Raw genomic sequence first — 13,957 nt, forward strand, 5'->3', positions numbered from 1 at the left:
ACAGCGAAGGCTGTGCTCCTCAGCCCTTTGGGTGGGCCCTTTGGAGACCCTCCAGGCATTGGATCTCCCCACAACACAACACAACACACACCACAACACACACACACACACACACACACACACACACACACACACACAGTGACATCCCTCTCCCAGCCTCCTTTCTTCCCAGAAGAGAGAGCTTCCCTGGCAACCAGCTGCCTCTTTAGGAGCCTAAGTCTTAAGCAGTTTCTCCATCAAGGACCCCCAAGCTCCCAGAAATACAACATGGGTGGGGGGTAGTTGTAGCTCTGCCCAAGCCCTGAGCCTGGGGCTCACCCCCCTTTTGGAGCCCCAGTTTTTGGTATTTCGCTTCTTCCACCTGCCTTTAGCCCTTGACCACAAAAGAAGCATTCTCTGTGCAGCCCCAAATGGGTGGGAGCCTTCCATGGACGGTCAAAGTCCATTAGATGACAGGTGTCATCTCATCCAGCCCCCTCTCAGATGGTAAAACTGAGACCCAGCGAGGTGTGGCCTGGCCAGAATCACCCGGTCAAGAAGCAGCCACATCATCCACCACCGTGAGTCGGTGAGGCTCGTAGGAGCTCAAAAGGCTGAAGGAGGGAACTGTGGGGGTGTGAGCTGACCTAGGCAAGCCTGGGTCCATCACCCACCTTCTCCCTGCTCTCCCCCAAGAACCTGCAGGGAGATCAGGGGAGAGCTGACAGGCCCCTCACATGGACAGGGCAGCATGGAGACATCAACAGTCAGGTGTCCTCAGGGAGGATAAGAAAGACAGACGTGCCCCCTCCTCTCCCACACCTGGGCCGCCGTGGGAAATAGGTTTGGGCAGGACGGGCTGGGAATGGTGTGGAGGGAAGGAGAGGGGCTCCACGTCATCGTCTCTGCCTGTGGGGTGGAATTTAAGAAGTGACCTCATCTCTCATTCTTCCTCAGCTAACGGCCACAGATGCCGACGAGGGCGAGTTTGGGCGTGTGTGGTACCGCATCCTTCACGGTGAGTGGGCCTCAAGTACTGGACACACGGGTGGGCCAGAGGGAGGAAACAGGCACATTCTCCAGTCATTTGCACCAAGTTGGGCATCTTTTAAGTGAGGGTGCTGCATTTGATTGCTTTGCTCCTGAAGTTCCTTATGTCCCATGGTGGGACTTCACCCTAACAGAGGAGGTCTTGGGGACCAGTGCAGCCCCCAGCAGTGAGCTCCCCAAAGACTGAGTATCATTGCCCTAACATGTATCATGTGCCCATCCCTGAACCAATCACTATGGCCTGAGACATTAGGACAGTGCCCCCAAGCTTCCCAAAATGCGTTTCATTGGTCAGCTAGCATCATGTGACCATCCCTACCACTGAACCAATCACTATGGCCAGAGACTAAATTATGTTGATCTGCTTGCTCCTGGAATTGGGTGAAATCACCCCTACACAAAGCACGTGAACTGAGAGTGGAGGAGGGTGGATCTCCAGAGGAAAATCAGGGTGCTGTTACCACAAGATGGGGCAATGGGTGCTGGACCAGCCCAGAGATGTCCATGAAATCTTGGCTGCAACCACCCACAGAGAATTTGGTTTTGTGCCCAGATCCCTCTGAAATATTGAATCCACTGACACGTCTGGGTCTCAGAGACTCCACAGGCTTCCCATAAAGAGGGCACAGGGTGAACTTCTGCCCCCTCCCTCAAATCCTGCCAGGCCAGGACAGCATGAGGCAGAGGCCTGCTTACCATTGTGGACTTCAGCCAAGCTCCTGAGACCTCTGGTCAGGGTCAGCATGCTGGGGGGTCTGGACTCCCCTTCTTTCCCCCCCACGCACCATTCCATGAGGATTCTGCTTCAGGACAGAGCCCATGCATCTCATCTGTCTCTCCACACAGGTAACTATGGCAACTACTTCCAGATCGATGTGGACAGCGGGCTCCTGATGCGGGGGTCCCGGCCCCTGGACCGGGAGCAGGACTCGTCCCACGTGCTGACAGTGGAGGCCTATAACCACGACCTGGGCCCCATGCGGAGCTCCGTCAGGGTGAGGCCAGGGGCGGGCTAGGGCGGCTTTCGGAGAGCCAGTCAGCAGGTCATGAAGGCGCCTATCCTCTTCAGTGCTGACTCAGGGCTGGGCCAAGGCCATATCTGCACTGGAGATGGCCACCGGTTGGGCCCTGGCAGGGCAAGGCTGCCACTGACATAGGTGCTGAATGACACCTGGAGCTAGGGGTACGCTGGGGGTGCAGTGCCACAAGCTCAGCCCGCGGATCTCGGACATGTCATGTTGCTGTTATTCCAGACATAGAAGGGAAGGGGGTAGTGATCCTGATGTCTGTCCTAAGGGATAAAAGAGGTGTCCTTACCATACTAACCCCCTGTATCTGTATAACTCTCTAGGGTGAGCCAAGGAAGTCTCACACATATGATCTTAGAGACGTAGATGTTGCCAACTTCATTTTACAAATGAGGAGACTGAGGCATAGGCCTCAGAGCCCAGGTCTTTTGAGTCCAAGTTCAGTGCTCTTTCCACTGAAAGCGTCCCTCAAATATCCCAGTGGCCTCTTCCAGCTACCTTGTCAAATGTATTCTTTTCTGCCCACCCTCACTCACCTCGGGCCTCTCCTCTAGGCAGCTGAAATCAAATCAACCTTCATCTTCCTGAATGGTCAAAAACAGACACACACAAATATTCCTACTGGCTGGGCCGGTTTATGCACGCTCCTGCCAATGGCAGGGGATGACTGAGATGACCTCTTAAGGTCACCCCACCCTACCCCCACTGCACGCTCAGCAGCTCACAGCTCCTTCCCCTAAGCTGGGTGGAAAATGAGTCAGACTCCAGAGGTGAAGAGTAGGAGGGAGATGGGAAAAGTCAGACCGAAGGACTTTTACCCAGAACTGAATGGGGCAGAATCTACCCCTCTTATCAGCCCCATCTCCACCCGCTGTTTCCCCCAGGCTGGAAACAATGAGCAGAGGCACGTCTGGAGTCACCATCACACGGGTGCTAGGGAGCTGGTGACTCAGCCGTGGCCCATCCTGCTGGTGTCCCCGAAGCTCTGCCCCAGAAAGAGATGGGAAAGGAAACCTGAGTCCTGATGGCTGCCCATCCAAGTGAGATCCAGGTGGAGACGGCTGAGAGGGGCAGACCCTTTGGGTTTTTATACCTCGGGGCTGCTTGGAACAATTTCAGGGCCCTCGTGACTGAGGGTGAAACACAGTTACTTGAATGTGCACGTAGGTCGTCCCACACATCCACGCTCACCTGTAGGACTGTGATTGCTTATTCACGTGACCGACACACCCAGGTCAGAGCCTGCCCTTTGTGGGGCCAACTTGAAGCTGCAGAATAACTGACATCAGCCTAGATTGGGTTGGCGCCCTGGAATTCAGGCTGCCTGACCACAGCTCTCCTGGAAGCAGGTCCACACCCTCCCAGGAGCAGGCCAGCACCTCCACTCCTGTCAGGGTCTCATCGTTGTGGCTGCAAACCGTTTTTAGCTACAAATCTATTTTTTAAAATGGTAGGCAGCACCTCACGGCACCGTGTAAAACAGATCAAAGCCAGGCTATGCCAGTCGGGTGCAGGGATGGGACATCCAGAGCCACACCTGCTTAGCCACCCTCCTTTTGCTCCTCTCCTCGGGAACCCCAAGGAATAATAAACCCTCATATAGTACTATGTCTGTGACAGGCACTTTCCTACGTGTTTCGTGTACTTGAACTCATTTAATCCTCATAACAGCTCTACGAGGTAGGCACTGTTATTATACCCATTTTATAGATGAAGAGACTGAGGCAAAAAAGGGATTGGCCAATGTGGTTAGAGCCACACAGCAGTAAAGGAGGAGCCAGGCTTCACCCCCGGCAGTCAGCTCAGGCCTGTCCTCTTAACCACTGTCCTACACTGCCTCACACAAGGCTCTTCAGAGCGTAAAGACCGTTGCTGCCTTATCCCCAAAGAGTCATTTTAAGGTGGGAATTTGGAAGCTGGCCCCTGTGGTGGGGGCTGAATGGCTTTTTTAGTACACAGTCCTCACACCCCTGAGCCCCAGGAAAGCCAGGACCTTCCTGAAGACGATGTGGGGACTCCAGCTTTTCCCTGGATTCATGTTCTCAGGGACCATCCACATTCTCCAGCTCTTGCCTCAGTGAACAGGGACAGCCCAGATGCAAAGGCCAGGGAGCACGGAGTGAAACGTTCCTCAGAGACTGGGGGCCTCATGTGCACATTGCAAGTACACACATGCTCATACGCACGTTCACACACTCATTTCCTGTTTGGTCCCTGTTAGAGGACACCACAGTGGATAGAAAGTCGAGCTGATTCTCCTCGGAGCCCAGTAGCTCAGTAGCTGAGCCCTCCTGCTCAGTAAGAAACTTGGTAAACCTGTGTGTTTCCTGTACATCTGTGTCTCTCAGGTTTGCAACCACACACTAAAAACGAGGATGAAACCAACAAGAGGAGAGTGGCATGCAGCCAGCCTCTTGGAGGGTGGGCCACACCCAGGCTCCATACCACCTCCCTCCTCTTTTTATCGCACTCAGACTGGCCCTGTTTTTTCCCCACGACCCTTGGAGTCAAGGCCATTTGGGCAAGCAGACTCAGGAAGGGGAAGGCTCACCGTTTTGAAAGATGGTTAGTTTCTGTTTACAGAAAGAGAGCTCCCGAAATGCATCCACGCATTCCCCAACACACACCCACCCCACCCAGGATCTCTCCAGCCAAGTTCTAGGGGAAGCCAAACTAAGAAGGTTCCGGCTTGTGAACAGCTGTGCTCTGGGGTGGGCACGTTAGTTTGCATAGTGGGTTCTGGGTGTCTGGACATGAAAAGCTGATGACACACTAGGGCTGCAGGAACCCCAGGAGCAGAGAAGTAGAGAAACCTTTACCCCATATGCCTTTCCTCCCTCCAGCTCTGTCATGCCACCACCCCAGAGTTCTTCACCAGTCAGGCGACCATTTCTGCTTATACCAACAGAAGCCCTTTATTTCTCTCTGGCTAATGCCCAGCTAAACCCAGAACAGAATCCAGGGCTGAGCCCAGCAGCAATGATCAATCAGAAACCAAATATTCATGTTTTCAAATGGTCTGCGCTTCGGGCCCCACCGTTCCTGCCGTGACCACGTGTGAAATCTGTGTCGTGCGTCACTCCGCTGTCCCATTTGCTCCCCCTCCACTCTGCTGGCAAGTTCTGCTGGCCCTGGTTCTGTTAGGCTGGAAGGAGGGTGTATCTCCTGTTCTGAGACCAGCATGTCCCCAGAATAGAGTGAAGAGTAGTAAGGTTGGCAGACTGGGAACCAGGAGAACCTTCCCTCTCTTTCCAGCCCTGTCAGTTACTGCGAGGCTGTGGGCAAGTCCCTCCCCATCTCTGGGCCTCTGTTCCCCGACCTGGGAAAAGAGAGAGGAGCCCTGGGCCTCTCTACAGATCCTTGAGCACCAATACTCTGTGGCCATGGCTCCCCTCCCCACGACACTGAGCCTTGCGGACACCGCCCTGGTCCTGCCCACACCGAGGCCACACACCCGTGCCCTGTGTGTGTGAGGGGTGGGGCACATGATGTGGCAAAAAGTTTACGTCTCCCCATAAGCTTCTTTTTAATGGTTTTATTTTTGTGGTGCAAGACATACATGATTATTAAAGAGAAATTAGAAAGTACACATAAGCAGTGTTGAAAATTATGCAGAATTCCACAATTCAGAATTAGCCACTGTCTGGGTGCTGGTGCCCAGAAGCAAATCCTGACACCAGGATGAGTGTGAAAGTGGTTAATAGGAAGTGTCCTCAGGAAAAGCTGAAAGGGGCGTGGGACCAGAAAGGAAAGGCAGCTAGCAAAGTAGCGCAGAGGGAACTTTGGCTCGGTCCCATAGGGAGCTCTGGAGAGAGTCACGTCAGTTGCCCCAGTCAGGCCCAGGAAGCCACCATACTTATGCTGTGCACCCATCAGTCAGGGTTTAAGGGCTACCCCAGAGGACATAGCTCCCAGGCCCTTCCAGCTGTGTGGGAATGTGGGTTCCAGCAGCCCGAGTGGGTGCTCACCGTGGCAGTGGGAACACCCAGAGAAGGTGCTTGAAAATAAATCGAGAGGGGTCTGAGAACCGACATTCTCTGCTACAACCATAATTCACATTTTTATGTCCATTCTCCCAGACCCATTTTGGTATTTGAATGGGGTCACTTGAAACCTTTTCCAGCAGTTTTGCCGGCCTGGGTCATTTTGTCTTCTTAACAACCCTAGGAGTGACATGGGGCATGAATTATTATATCGCTAGTACTGTTTCATAACTAAGAAACTCGATGGCTCAGAAGATTCACTGGTGAGTCATAGGTTCCCACGGGGTTAGTAGCAGAGCCACGAGTAAGGTAAGGTCCATTCTTGAACAAGTACTCTTAAACACAGTACATGCCAGGTACTGTGCAAGGTGGGAGGACACAGTGGCCAACCAGACAGTCCCACTGACCTTGTGCCCCTGGCCCGGCTCCCACAGGTAATAGTGTACGTGGAGGACGTCAACGACGAGGCCCCTGTCTTCACGCAGCAACAGTACAGCCGCCTGGCCCTTCGAGAGACCGCCGGCATTGGGACATCCGTCCTTGTAGTACGCGCCACAGACCGAGACACTGGTGAGGCCGCAGGGGGAGCCAGGGAGCCCCGTTCCCTGGAGTGATCCTCCCCTACTTACCCCGTCATTCTTTGGATTCCTCAGGCTCCCCCATTCAGTGGCTTCCAGGCCAGGAAGGAGCTCCTGGGACAGTCCTAGGAAGGCCGGGGTCCAGGGGAGTTGTCCCCCTCTCCAGATTGAGAGTGGAGAGGTCACATGCTCGGGGAGTCCAGCTCTGTCATCACAGGACCCTGCCGCTCCCCGCTAGCCTTTGGCTAGAGCTGGGCAGGGCTGGGAGAGGTGGAGGATTTGTCACAAAGGCCCCTGGAGTGGCTCCCCGAGCTGCTCCTGCTCCCCAGGTCCTGTCCTTCCTTCGTGTCCACTGGTCTGTGGCTCCCAGCCCAGCCCCACCCCGGTCAGCATCCCCACGTTGCTTGGGGCCCGGAATGGGGTGGAGGCAGAAACTGGTCTGAACACTGTTAGGTGGATTGCTATCCCTTACGTGGCACATTTATATCGTTCAGGTCACATATGTCACTGTGGCCCAGTGGTTCATGACCTCTTCCGGGTCAGGAATCCCTTTGCACAAGGAGTAAAAGCTATTGATCCCTCCCCAGAAAAATGCACATCCATTCAGAGTGCCCCTCAAAGTCTGTGGACTTCAGCCAGGAATCCCACCTCTCGCTCCTGGATGAAGGGTGTCTTCCAGGGATTTGGGTGGAGGAGTCGGGGGAACAGGGGAAGGAATCCCTGTAGCTAGAACTCTTCCGCTGGAGGGACCCAGTGAAGGCTTGGCCACCTCTAAAGATACTGCCCCTGGTGACTTAGCACTTTCTAGATCAGTGCCCCCACTACAAGAGATCCCAAATTTCCCTACCCTCTCTTTTTCCAAATACACAAGGGAGGTGCTTGAACTTAAATTTTGAAGCTCCAAAAGCAAACTAAACCCCTCCGGCATCTCTGTCGTGCCCAGACCAGGCCCCAGAGGGGGTCTGCCCTGTGTGCTGGGCCTTGCCATCCACATAGAGCTTGCCCATGTCCTCTGCCACATGCCTTGGGACAATCGGCCCACAGGTGGGGGGTGGAACACTCTGGGTAGGCCAGCCAAGGCCCCTCTCCCTGTCTCTCAGGGACAGCGGTAGGGGTGCTGTGGGCAGCTTGGGAAGCCCCAGGGCAACCCCACCCCCATCTGTGCCTGTATTACATTGATGCAAAAGTAATTGCGGTTTCAAAGGTTTTAAAAAGTGCAAAACACCGCAATTACTTTTGCACCAACCTCATATACCCTCTCGCCTCCTCCTGCAGGGCCCGGTGGCCTGGTGACCTACCGCATCTTGTCAGGCGCGGAGGGGAAGTTCGAGATTGATGAGAGCACGGGGCTGATCACCACCGTGGACTACCTGGACTACGAGACCAAGACCAGCTACCTGATGAACGTGTCTGCCACCGACCAGGCACCCCCCTTCAACCAGGGCTTCTGCAGCGTCTACGTCACTTTGCTCAATGAGCTGGATGAGCCCGTGCAGTTCTCCAACGCCTCCTACGAGGCGGCCATCTTGGAGAACCTGGCCCTGGGAACCGAGATCGTGCGGGTCCAGGCCTACTCCCCTGACAACATCAACCAGATCACCTATCGCTTTGACGCCTACACCAGCGCCCAGGCCAAAGCCCTCTTCAAGATAGATGCCATCACGGTGAGGGAGGCTGGGGGCAGGCACAGCAAAGGCTCTCCCTGGGAGCAGGGACCTCAAGCCTTTTAAAGCTAACCAACGGTTACTGAGCTCCTCCTTCTATGTGCACGGCACTCTTTTCTTGTCGTAAAGTATCTTTGAGATAAACGTCTCTGTGATACATCCCTTTGACTATTTAGGGATAAGGTAAAGTGTGTGCCTAGGCAACCTGGTATCCTTCTTGTTACTAGTAGACAATGAAAGCTGTGCAAACCTCATGTTTCCCTTTTTGCCGTGGCTGTTAGGAAGCTCAGATGTAAATTTTGTGCTTTGTTGCAAGAGCTAGTTTTAACTAGGTGTCTAGTGCAGCTGGCTCTTATCTACTGCCTGGATCTTACTCTTTCATCTTTGCTTTAGTGTGTGTTTTTTAATCCGCATCCCTTCATTAAAAATAGGCAAAGTAATAATCACTACAATGTGCCAGACCTTGTCCTAGGGCACCTTGGGAACGCAAAGATGACAAGACCCTTCCCAGGCCTCCAGGAGTTCTAAGGCCAGGAGTAGAAGTGAGAATAATCAAGGATGCAAATCAGAGCATCACAAGGGAAGATGTAAAAAGAACAGCGATAGAGGTATAGTGGAGTTCTTCTGGGGCCCAAATAAGAGAGTGCTCGTACCTGGCCAGGGAAGCAGGAACCCTACATGAAAGAGGTGAGGTCTCAGTGGGAATGAGAGAAGTAGGATTTTAAGCTACAGAGCTTCATGGAGAAGTTATGCCAGGCAGAGGGCACGCTGTGGAGGTGGGACCGTGGGCAGAATGTCCAGGATTAGTGAGGAGTCTGGTTTGGCTGGAGCATGGGACTGCTTGGGGGCAGTGCGGGCTCTGCCTGGTGGGTAAAATGTTGTTACTCGACCATCTGGCCTCCATCCTGCAGGGTGTGATCACAGTGAAAGGCCTGGTCGACAGGGAGAAGTGTGACTTCCATACCTTGACAGTGGTGGCAGATGACGGCGGCTCCAAAGTGGATTCCACTGTGGTGAGTTGAGCCCCCCATTGGTGTAGCCCGTCACCGCCCCAAGTCACCCCAACACCCACATGTTCACCAGCCACACAACATGCAGGCCAGGCAGCGGGCAAGGGTTCCGTAGCCCAGCGGCGGTGCTGTGCTTGGTGATGCCATGCCTCTCGGGTGACTGGGCTGGGATGAGCTGTCAGACAGGCGGGGTGCAGGGGCATCCTTCACAGACCCTGCTTGGAGCGTGGGGCGGTGGGCTGGAAAAGCTGCCGTCTGCTGACTGCCTGCATCTTTGCCTTTTCTCTCCCTTCGCCTCTTCCTGCCGTCTCTGCCTACAGAAGGTGAGTAGCCTGTGATCTGGGGATCCCCCCAGGGCTGGCTCGGGCCCTGTGTGGTGCTGGACCTTCCTGCCTCCCCTGGAGAGAGGACACGTGGACAGGCCTGCAGCAGATCCCTGCTCAGACCCTTCACAACCATCCCAGTTCATCCACTCTCACTGTGTCCAGGCCCCTCTCGGACACATTCCCTGTGTCCAGCTCTGCCGTCTCTGCCCTCCGTGTCCTGCTGGGCCCTCATGGGATCCTGGGGTGGGGGGGTGCTAGCAAGGAGTAGGTGGAATACACAGTGAAAGGAACACTGAGGCCTCGTCCCAGCTCTGCCCCTCACCAGCTATGTAACACAGGCAAGTTTCTCAACCTCTCTGTGCTTCCTTTCCTTGGGTCTAAAATGAGGGTCATGCCAGCAGCCCTGCCCCCTTCCGAGGATGTGATGAAGAGGGCAGGAGATGGTGGATGTGAAGCCCTCTGTAAACTAGTCTTGGAGAAGGGAGTTATAGGAGTGACGTCTATAAAGGGACCTTCACCCTCTCTTGGGGTTGGTGTAGGAATATTTTACGAGTGTACGTAAGGTGGCACACACAGCGCCAGGGCCTGGGGAGTGCTGGGCAAGGGCAGCCATGGTCAGGGTGCGAGTCAGTCCCCCGGGACTCTGAATGAAGGCAGTGGAGACCATGTGCTGGGAGCACTTCAGGGAGGGAGACTCCTGGGGTCAGAGGTGTCTGGTAGGGTTCCTAGGGTGGTGGGAGAGAAGGGAGAGGCAGGCAGGTGAGCTCAGGCTGGGTGTTGAGCTAGGCATGGGCCCCAAGGGAGGAGAGGTCCGTGGGGTGGCACCCTGCAGTGATAATAAGAACAGTTAGTGATTGATTCTGCTTGGGCAGCGGCCAGTCCGCTCTGAGGCTGTCTGTAGACCATGTGGGGTGTCAGCTCATCATCAGCCTTGATCGCAGCCACGTTTTCACTGCCCACTGGGTCCCTATCACATCAGTAAAGGGATAGAAGCCAACTGAGTATGCAGGCTGGGAGCCAAACGCAGCTGCTTGGGGTCCTTTGTCCCATGGCTCCCAGGAGAGGCCTGGCTCCAGGGGCCCTGGCTGTGGCTTGGCCATGTGCCAAAGCCCCCTCCATCCACAGGTCCAGCGTGTGGGTGAGTGAGGCAATGAGCAGCACTGTGCCTACATAGCTCCCCTCAGTCCCCAGGGGTCCCAGAGGGCAGTCAGTGAACAGAGCCCCAGTGGTGGGCGGTGGGCAGGTGGCCTGTGTCCTGCAACTCCTAGCCTTCCCAGCCAGAGGAGCTAAGACTCAAAGAGGTTACATGGGGCCTCTCCCTGGAGCTCAGCAGCCTCATCTACAAAACGGGCCAGATGCCGTCACCCTTGTCGGCCTGAGGAGGCCTGGAGCTGAGGACAGGTGGAAAGTGATGAGCAGGTGGAAAGTGATGAGCAGCTGGGATGTTGCCAAGCTGCCAAAACTCTTTCGTGGACCAGACCACCCAGTTCCTCTGCAGGGGCTGGCAAGGGCATCTCCGAGCACACACCTGCACAGGCCCCTGTATTTCCAGGAAGCAGGACCCCCACCCTTTTGCTCTGCCCTGGCTTCCTCTCAGAGGCTCCTGGGGCCACTGCCCCCAGATACACCAGCCCTGTTAGCCCCAAACTTGTTAGCAGTGCTAGGGTGGAGGCAGGCTGAGGGACCTTTAAGAGATGCTACCATTTCCTCTCGTGAGGCCGGAACCCCAAACCACAGCTCACCTACACCTGACTCCTCCCAGTCCCTGAGAGGGGTGGAGAGGCAGCAGGAAGGGGCAGGCTGGGAGGGGGTAGCTCTGCTGTAAAAGCTCTTGAGTGTAACACCCTCAGGCCCTGAAGGGATGGGGCAGGGAGATTTGGACCAAGAGGACCTGAGTGAGAACACAGACCCATGTCTGATTCCCATTGATCTTGGCACTTACCCTCCCTCCTCATCCACTGACGCTGACTCCTGCTACTGAGAGAAACTCACAAACATCATCATGGTCATTACAGTGGTAATCATAGAGGGAGCACCTACGATGGGCCAGGCTCTGGGCTGGGCTCCGGGTACGACAGGAAAGCAAAATGAGACATAGCCCCTGCCTATGCAAGCGTAAGATATAGTGAGGGAAAGACACGGATCAAATTAGCACAGCAAACGTGTGCCGTGCGCGAGAGAGAGACAGTCTACAATAAGTTGTCAGGAAAATCGAGGAGGGCTTCCCTGAGGAAGTGACTCAAGCTGAGATCCCCAGAAAGCATAGCAGTTTACACAGCCAAGAACTAAGAGCATTTCAGGCAGAGGAAACAACATATGCAAAGGCCCTGTAGTGGGAGGGAAGCACGAGAAGCCCAAACAAAGCCTTGACCCAAGTGGGAGAGTTTGGGAGGGGTCAGAGCACCGGGGTCTTGTTTGTTTCTGCCCTGGGAACAGCGTGGTAGGTATTATTATGCCCATTTCACAGGTGAGCGTACTGGGGCTCCAGGACTTCACAGAACTCCCTGACAAAACTTCATGGTGGATGCAGTCTTGGCAAGCAAAATCACACCCCTCTGCCAGGCAGAAAACAGGACAGGGACCACCACGCATCACCCCTTAATTTTTGGTTTGCTCGTTTATACCCCCCAGTATCCCAGTGCTATAGGTGTTCTTGTTCCTACTTTCAGCTGAGAAAATGGGAAATCAGAGAAGTTGAGTACTTTCTAAAATTGCACAGCTAGTAAGTGGTGGAGTTGGTCCTGCTGTGAAGCCTGGGCTTGTTGCCTTGTGGTGTTAAAGCTGCCTAAAGTAGGGGAGCGTGGCTAAGCCCGAGAAGAGGAAAAACCTGATTAGGAGGGAGGATGAAATGAATCCTTCCTATGGGGTTCTGTAGGAGGCAGGCAGGCCCGGGACCCGGGACCCCAGGCCAGGGAAGGAGAAGATGGGGTCTGGCCTGGAGAGGAAGCCTGGCCTGGGATCCCTAAAACTTGCGCCTCCTCCTACCCACCTCAAACCCCTCATCAGTGAACCTAAGGGGCACCTGTGTTTCCGGCCTTATGGCTTGTGGTCACCCATGCACTGGAGGCTGCACTCACAGCAAAGCCTTCCCTCTGGCTTACTATCCAGACCCTGCAGGAGAAGCCTGAGCTATAGACACCAAACAATATGCTCTTTGCTTGCAACGTGCATGTTCCTGGTTTTTATCTGACCTTTGGAAATTCCCCTGTGTGCCTTCCCCATCTGCCCTCTTCCCATAGAGACCACCAAGCTACCCTGTGGCCCTCCTCCTCCTGAGCCCTGTTTCCTTCCTCTGATCCAGAGGTGCAAAGGAAGAGGCCTTCAGGCCTTATCTGGCCGCCAGATGTGTGGTAGCCAGCCTGCACATGATTTTTTTTCTTTAATTTTTATTAATCACCATGTAATTCCACATAAAAATCTGGATTCCTAGTTCCACTTGAAAAACAGGAAGCTATTGCAGTGCCAAGCTGGCATTCCCTCATGGATTTGGAGCTACGTAGCCTCCATCCCCTTTACTAGGGCCCATGCCTTCCGGGTCTCGCAGGCCCTCCACCTCTGAGTTCCCCCAGGCCCTTTCCCTGGCTGTCCCAGCCCCAGCATTTGAATGTGTGCAGCCTTCCCCAACCAGACTCCTAGAAGAAATGTACTCGGGGCCTCTGTAAAGTCAGGATTGGGCTAGGCGGACTGTGACAGCTCGCCGAGGTTCCAGAGCCCGTCACAGGTCTGGTCCCTGATGGACACACGGTTCGACTCCAGTGTTTGGGTTTGGGGAGGAGAAGGAGGCACTAGGTGTCTGGCCACGTTCACCCTTTCCCCAGGTCTACATCACCGTGCTGGATGAAAATGACAACAGCCCCCGGTTTGACCCCACCTCCGACTCGATGGTCAGCGTGCCTGAGGACTGCCCTGTAGGCCAGCGCGTGGCCACCGTGAAGGCCCACGACCCAGATGCCGGCAGCAACGGGCAGGTGGGCCTCCAGTGAATCTGCCCTGTCAGTAGGGGGCTCATCTAAGCAACCCCATCACCGAGCAGGAGGAAGGAGCCATCCAGGCTCTGTCCAGTCCCAAGCAGGACCACTCTGCCCTCCCCCGTCTGTGGTCAGGGAAGGAAGGGAAAGCTGGGCAGGTAGGTGGCCCTGCCTGGGATGAATGAACATGGACCCCGAAGGCCAGCCACAGCTCACCCCCCACAGCCAGCTGCAAGCCGTGCGGGTTCAGCTTTCCCAGTGACTTCATCACCTTCATGCACAAACTATATAGCATCTCGCCCTGTGTGCCAGCCCTGGGGCCAGCCCTCCCCACGCGGCCCCAGGTCCCAGAGAAGACAAGCTGCCCTCCC

General features: G+C 55.0%; 2 protein-coding genes across 3 annotated transcripts in view; both read left to right on the plus strand.

Annotated features, from left to right (window-relative positions):
* LOC141572941 (cadherin-23) overlaps positions 1 to 9,319 on the plus strand; it is a 314,361-nt gene extending 305,042 nt beyond the window's left edge. The window contains exons 28-32 of the mRNA XM_074339566.1: positions 937 to 997; positions 1,876 to 2,024; positions 6,475 to 6,610; positions 7,894 to 8,282; positions 9,194 to 9,319. Coding sequence (XP_074195667.1) covers positions 937 to 997; positions 1,876 to 2,024; positions 6,475 to 6,610; positions 7,894 to 8,282; positions 9,194 to 9,304 — 846 coding nt within the window. The 3' untranslated portion in view covers positions 9,305 to 9,319. The remainder of the gene's footprint in view (positions 1 to 936; positions 998 to 1,875; positions 2,025 to 6,474; positions 6,611 to 7,893; positions 8,283 to 9,193) is intronic.
* A 4,105-nt stretch (positions 9,320 to 13,424) lies between these two features.
* The window catches only part of LOC109454826 (cadherin-23), a 73,048-nt gene continuing 72,515 nt past the window's right edge, over positions 13,425 to 13,957 (plus strand). Inside the window, exon 1 of one of the 2 annotated variants that reach the window (XM_074339561.1) lies at positions 13,425 to 13,586. In XM_074339561.1, coding sequence (XP_074195662.1) covers positions 13,500 to 13,586 — 87 coding nt within the window. In that variant the 5' untranslated portion in view covers positions 13,425 to 13,499. The remainder of the gene's footprint in view (positions 13,587 to 13,957) is intronic. The other variant, XM_074339562.1, reaches the window with a different exon arrangement.

This window comes from Rhinolophus sinicus, linkage group LG07, assembly GCF_036562045.2.
Source record: "Rhinolophus sinicus isolate RSC01 linkage group LG07, ASM3656204v1, whole genome shotgun sequence".
Lineage (NCBI taxonomy): Eukaryota > Metazoa > Chordata > Mammalia > Chiroptera > Rhinolophidae > Rhinolophus > Rhinolophus sinicus.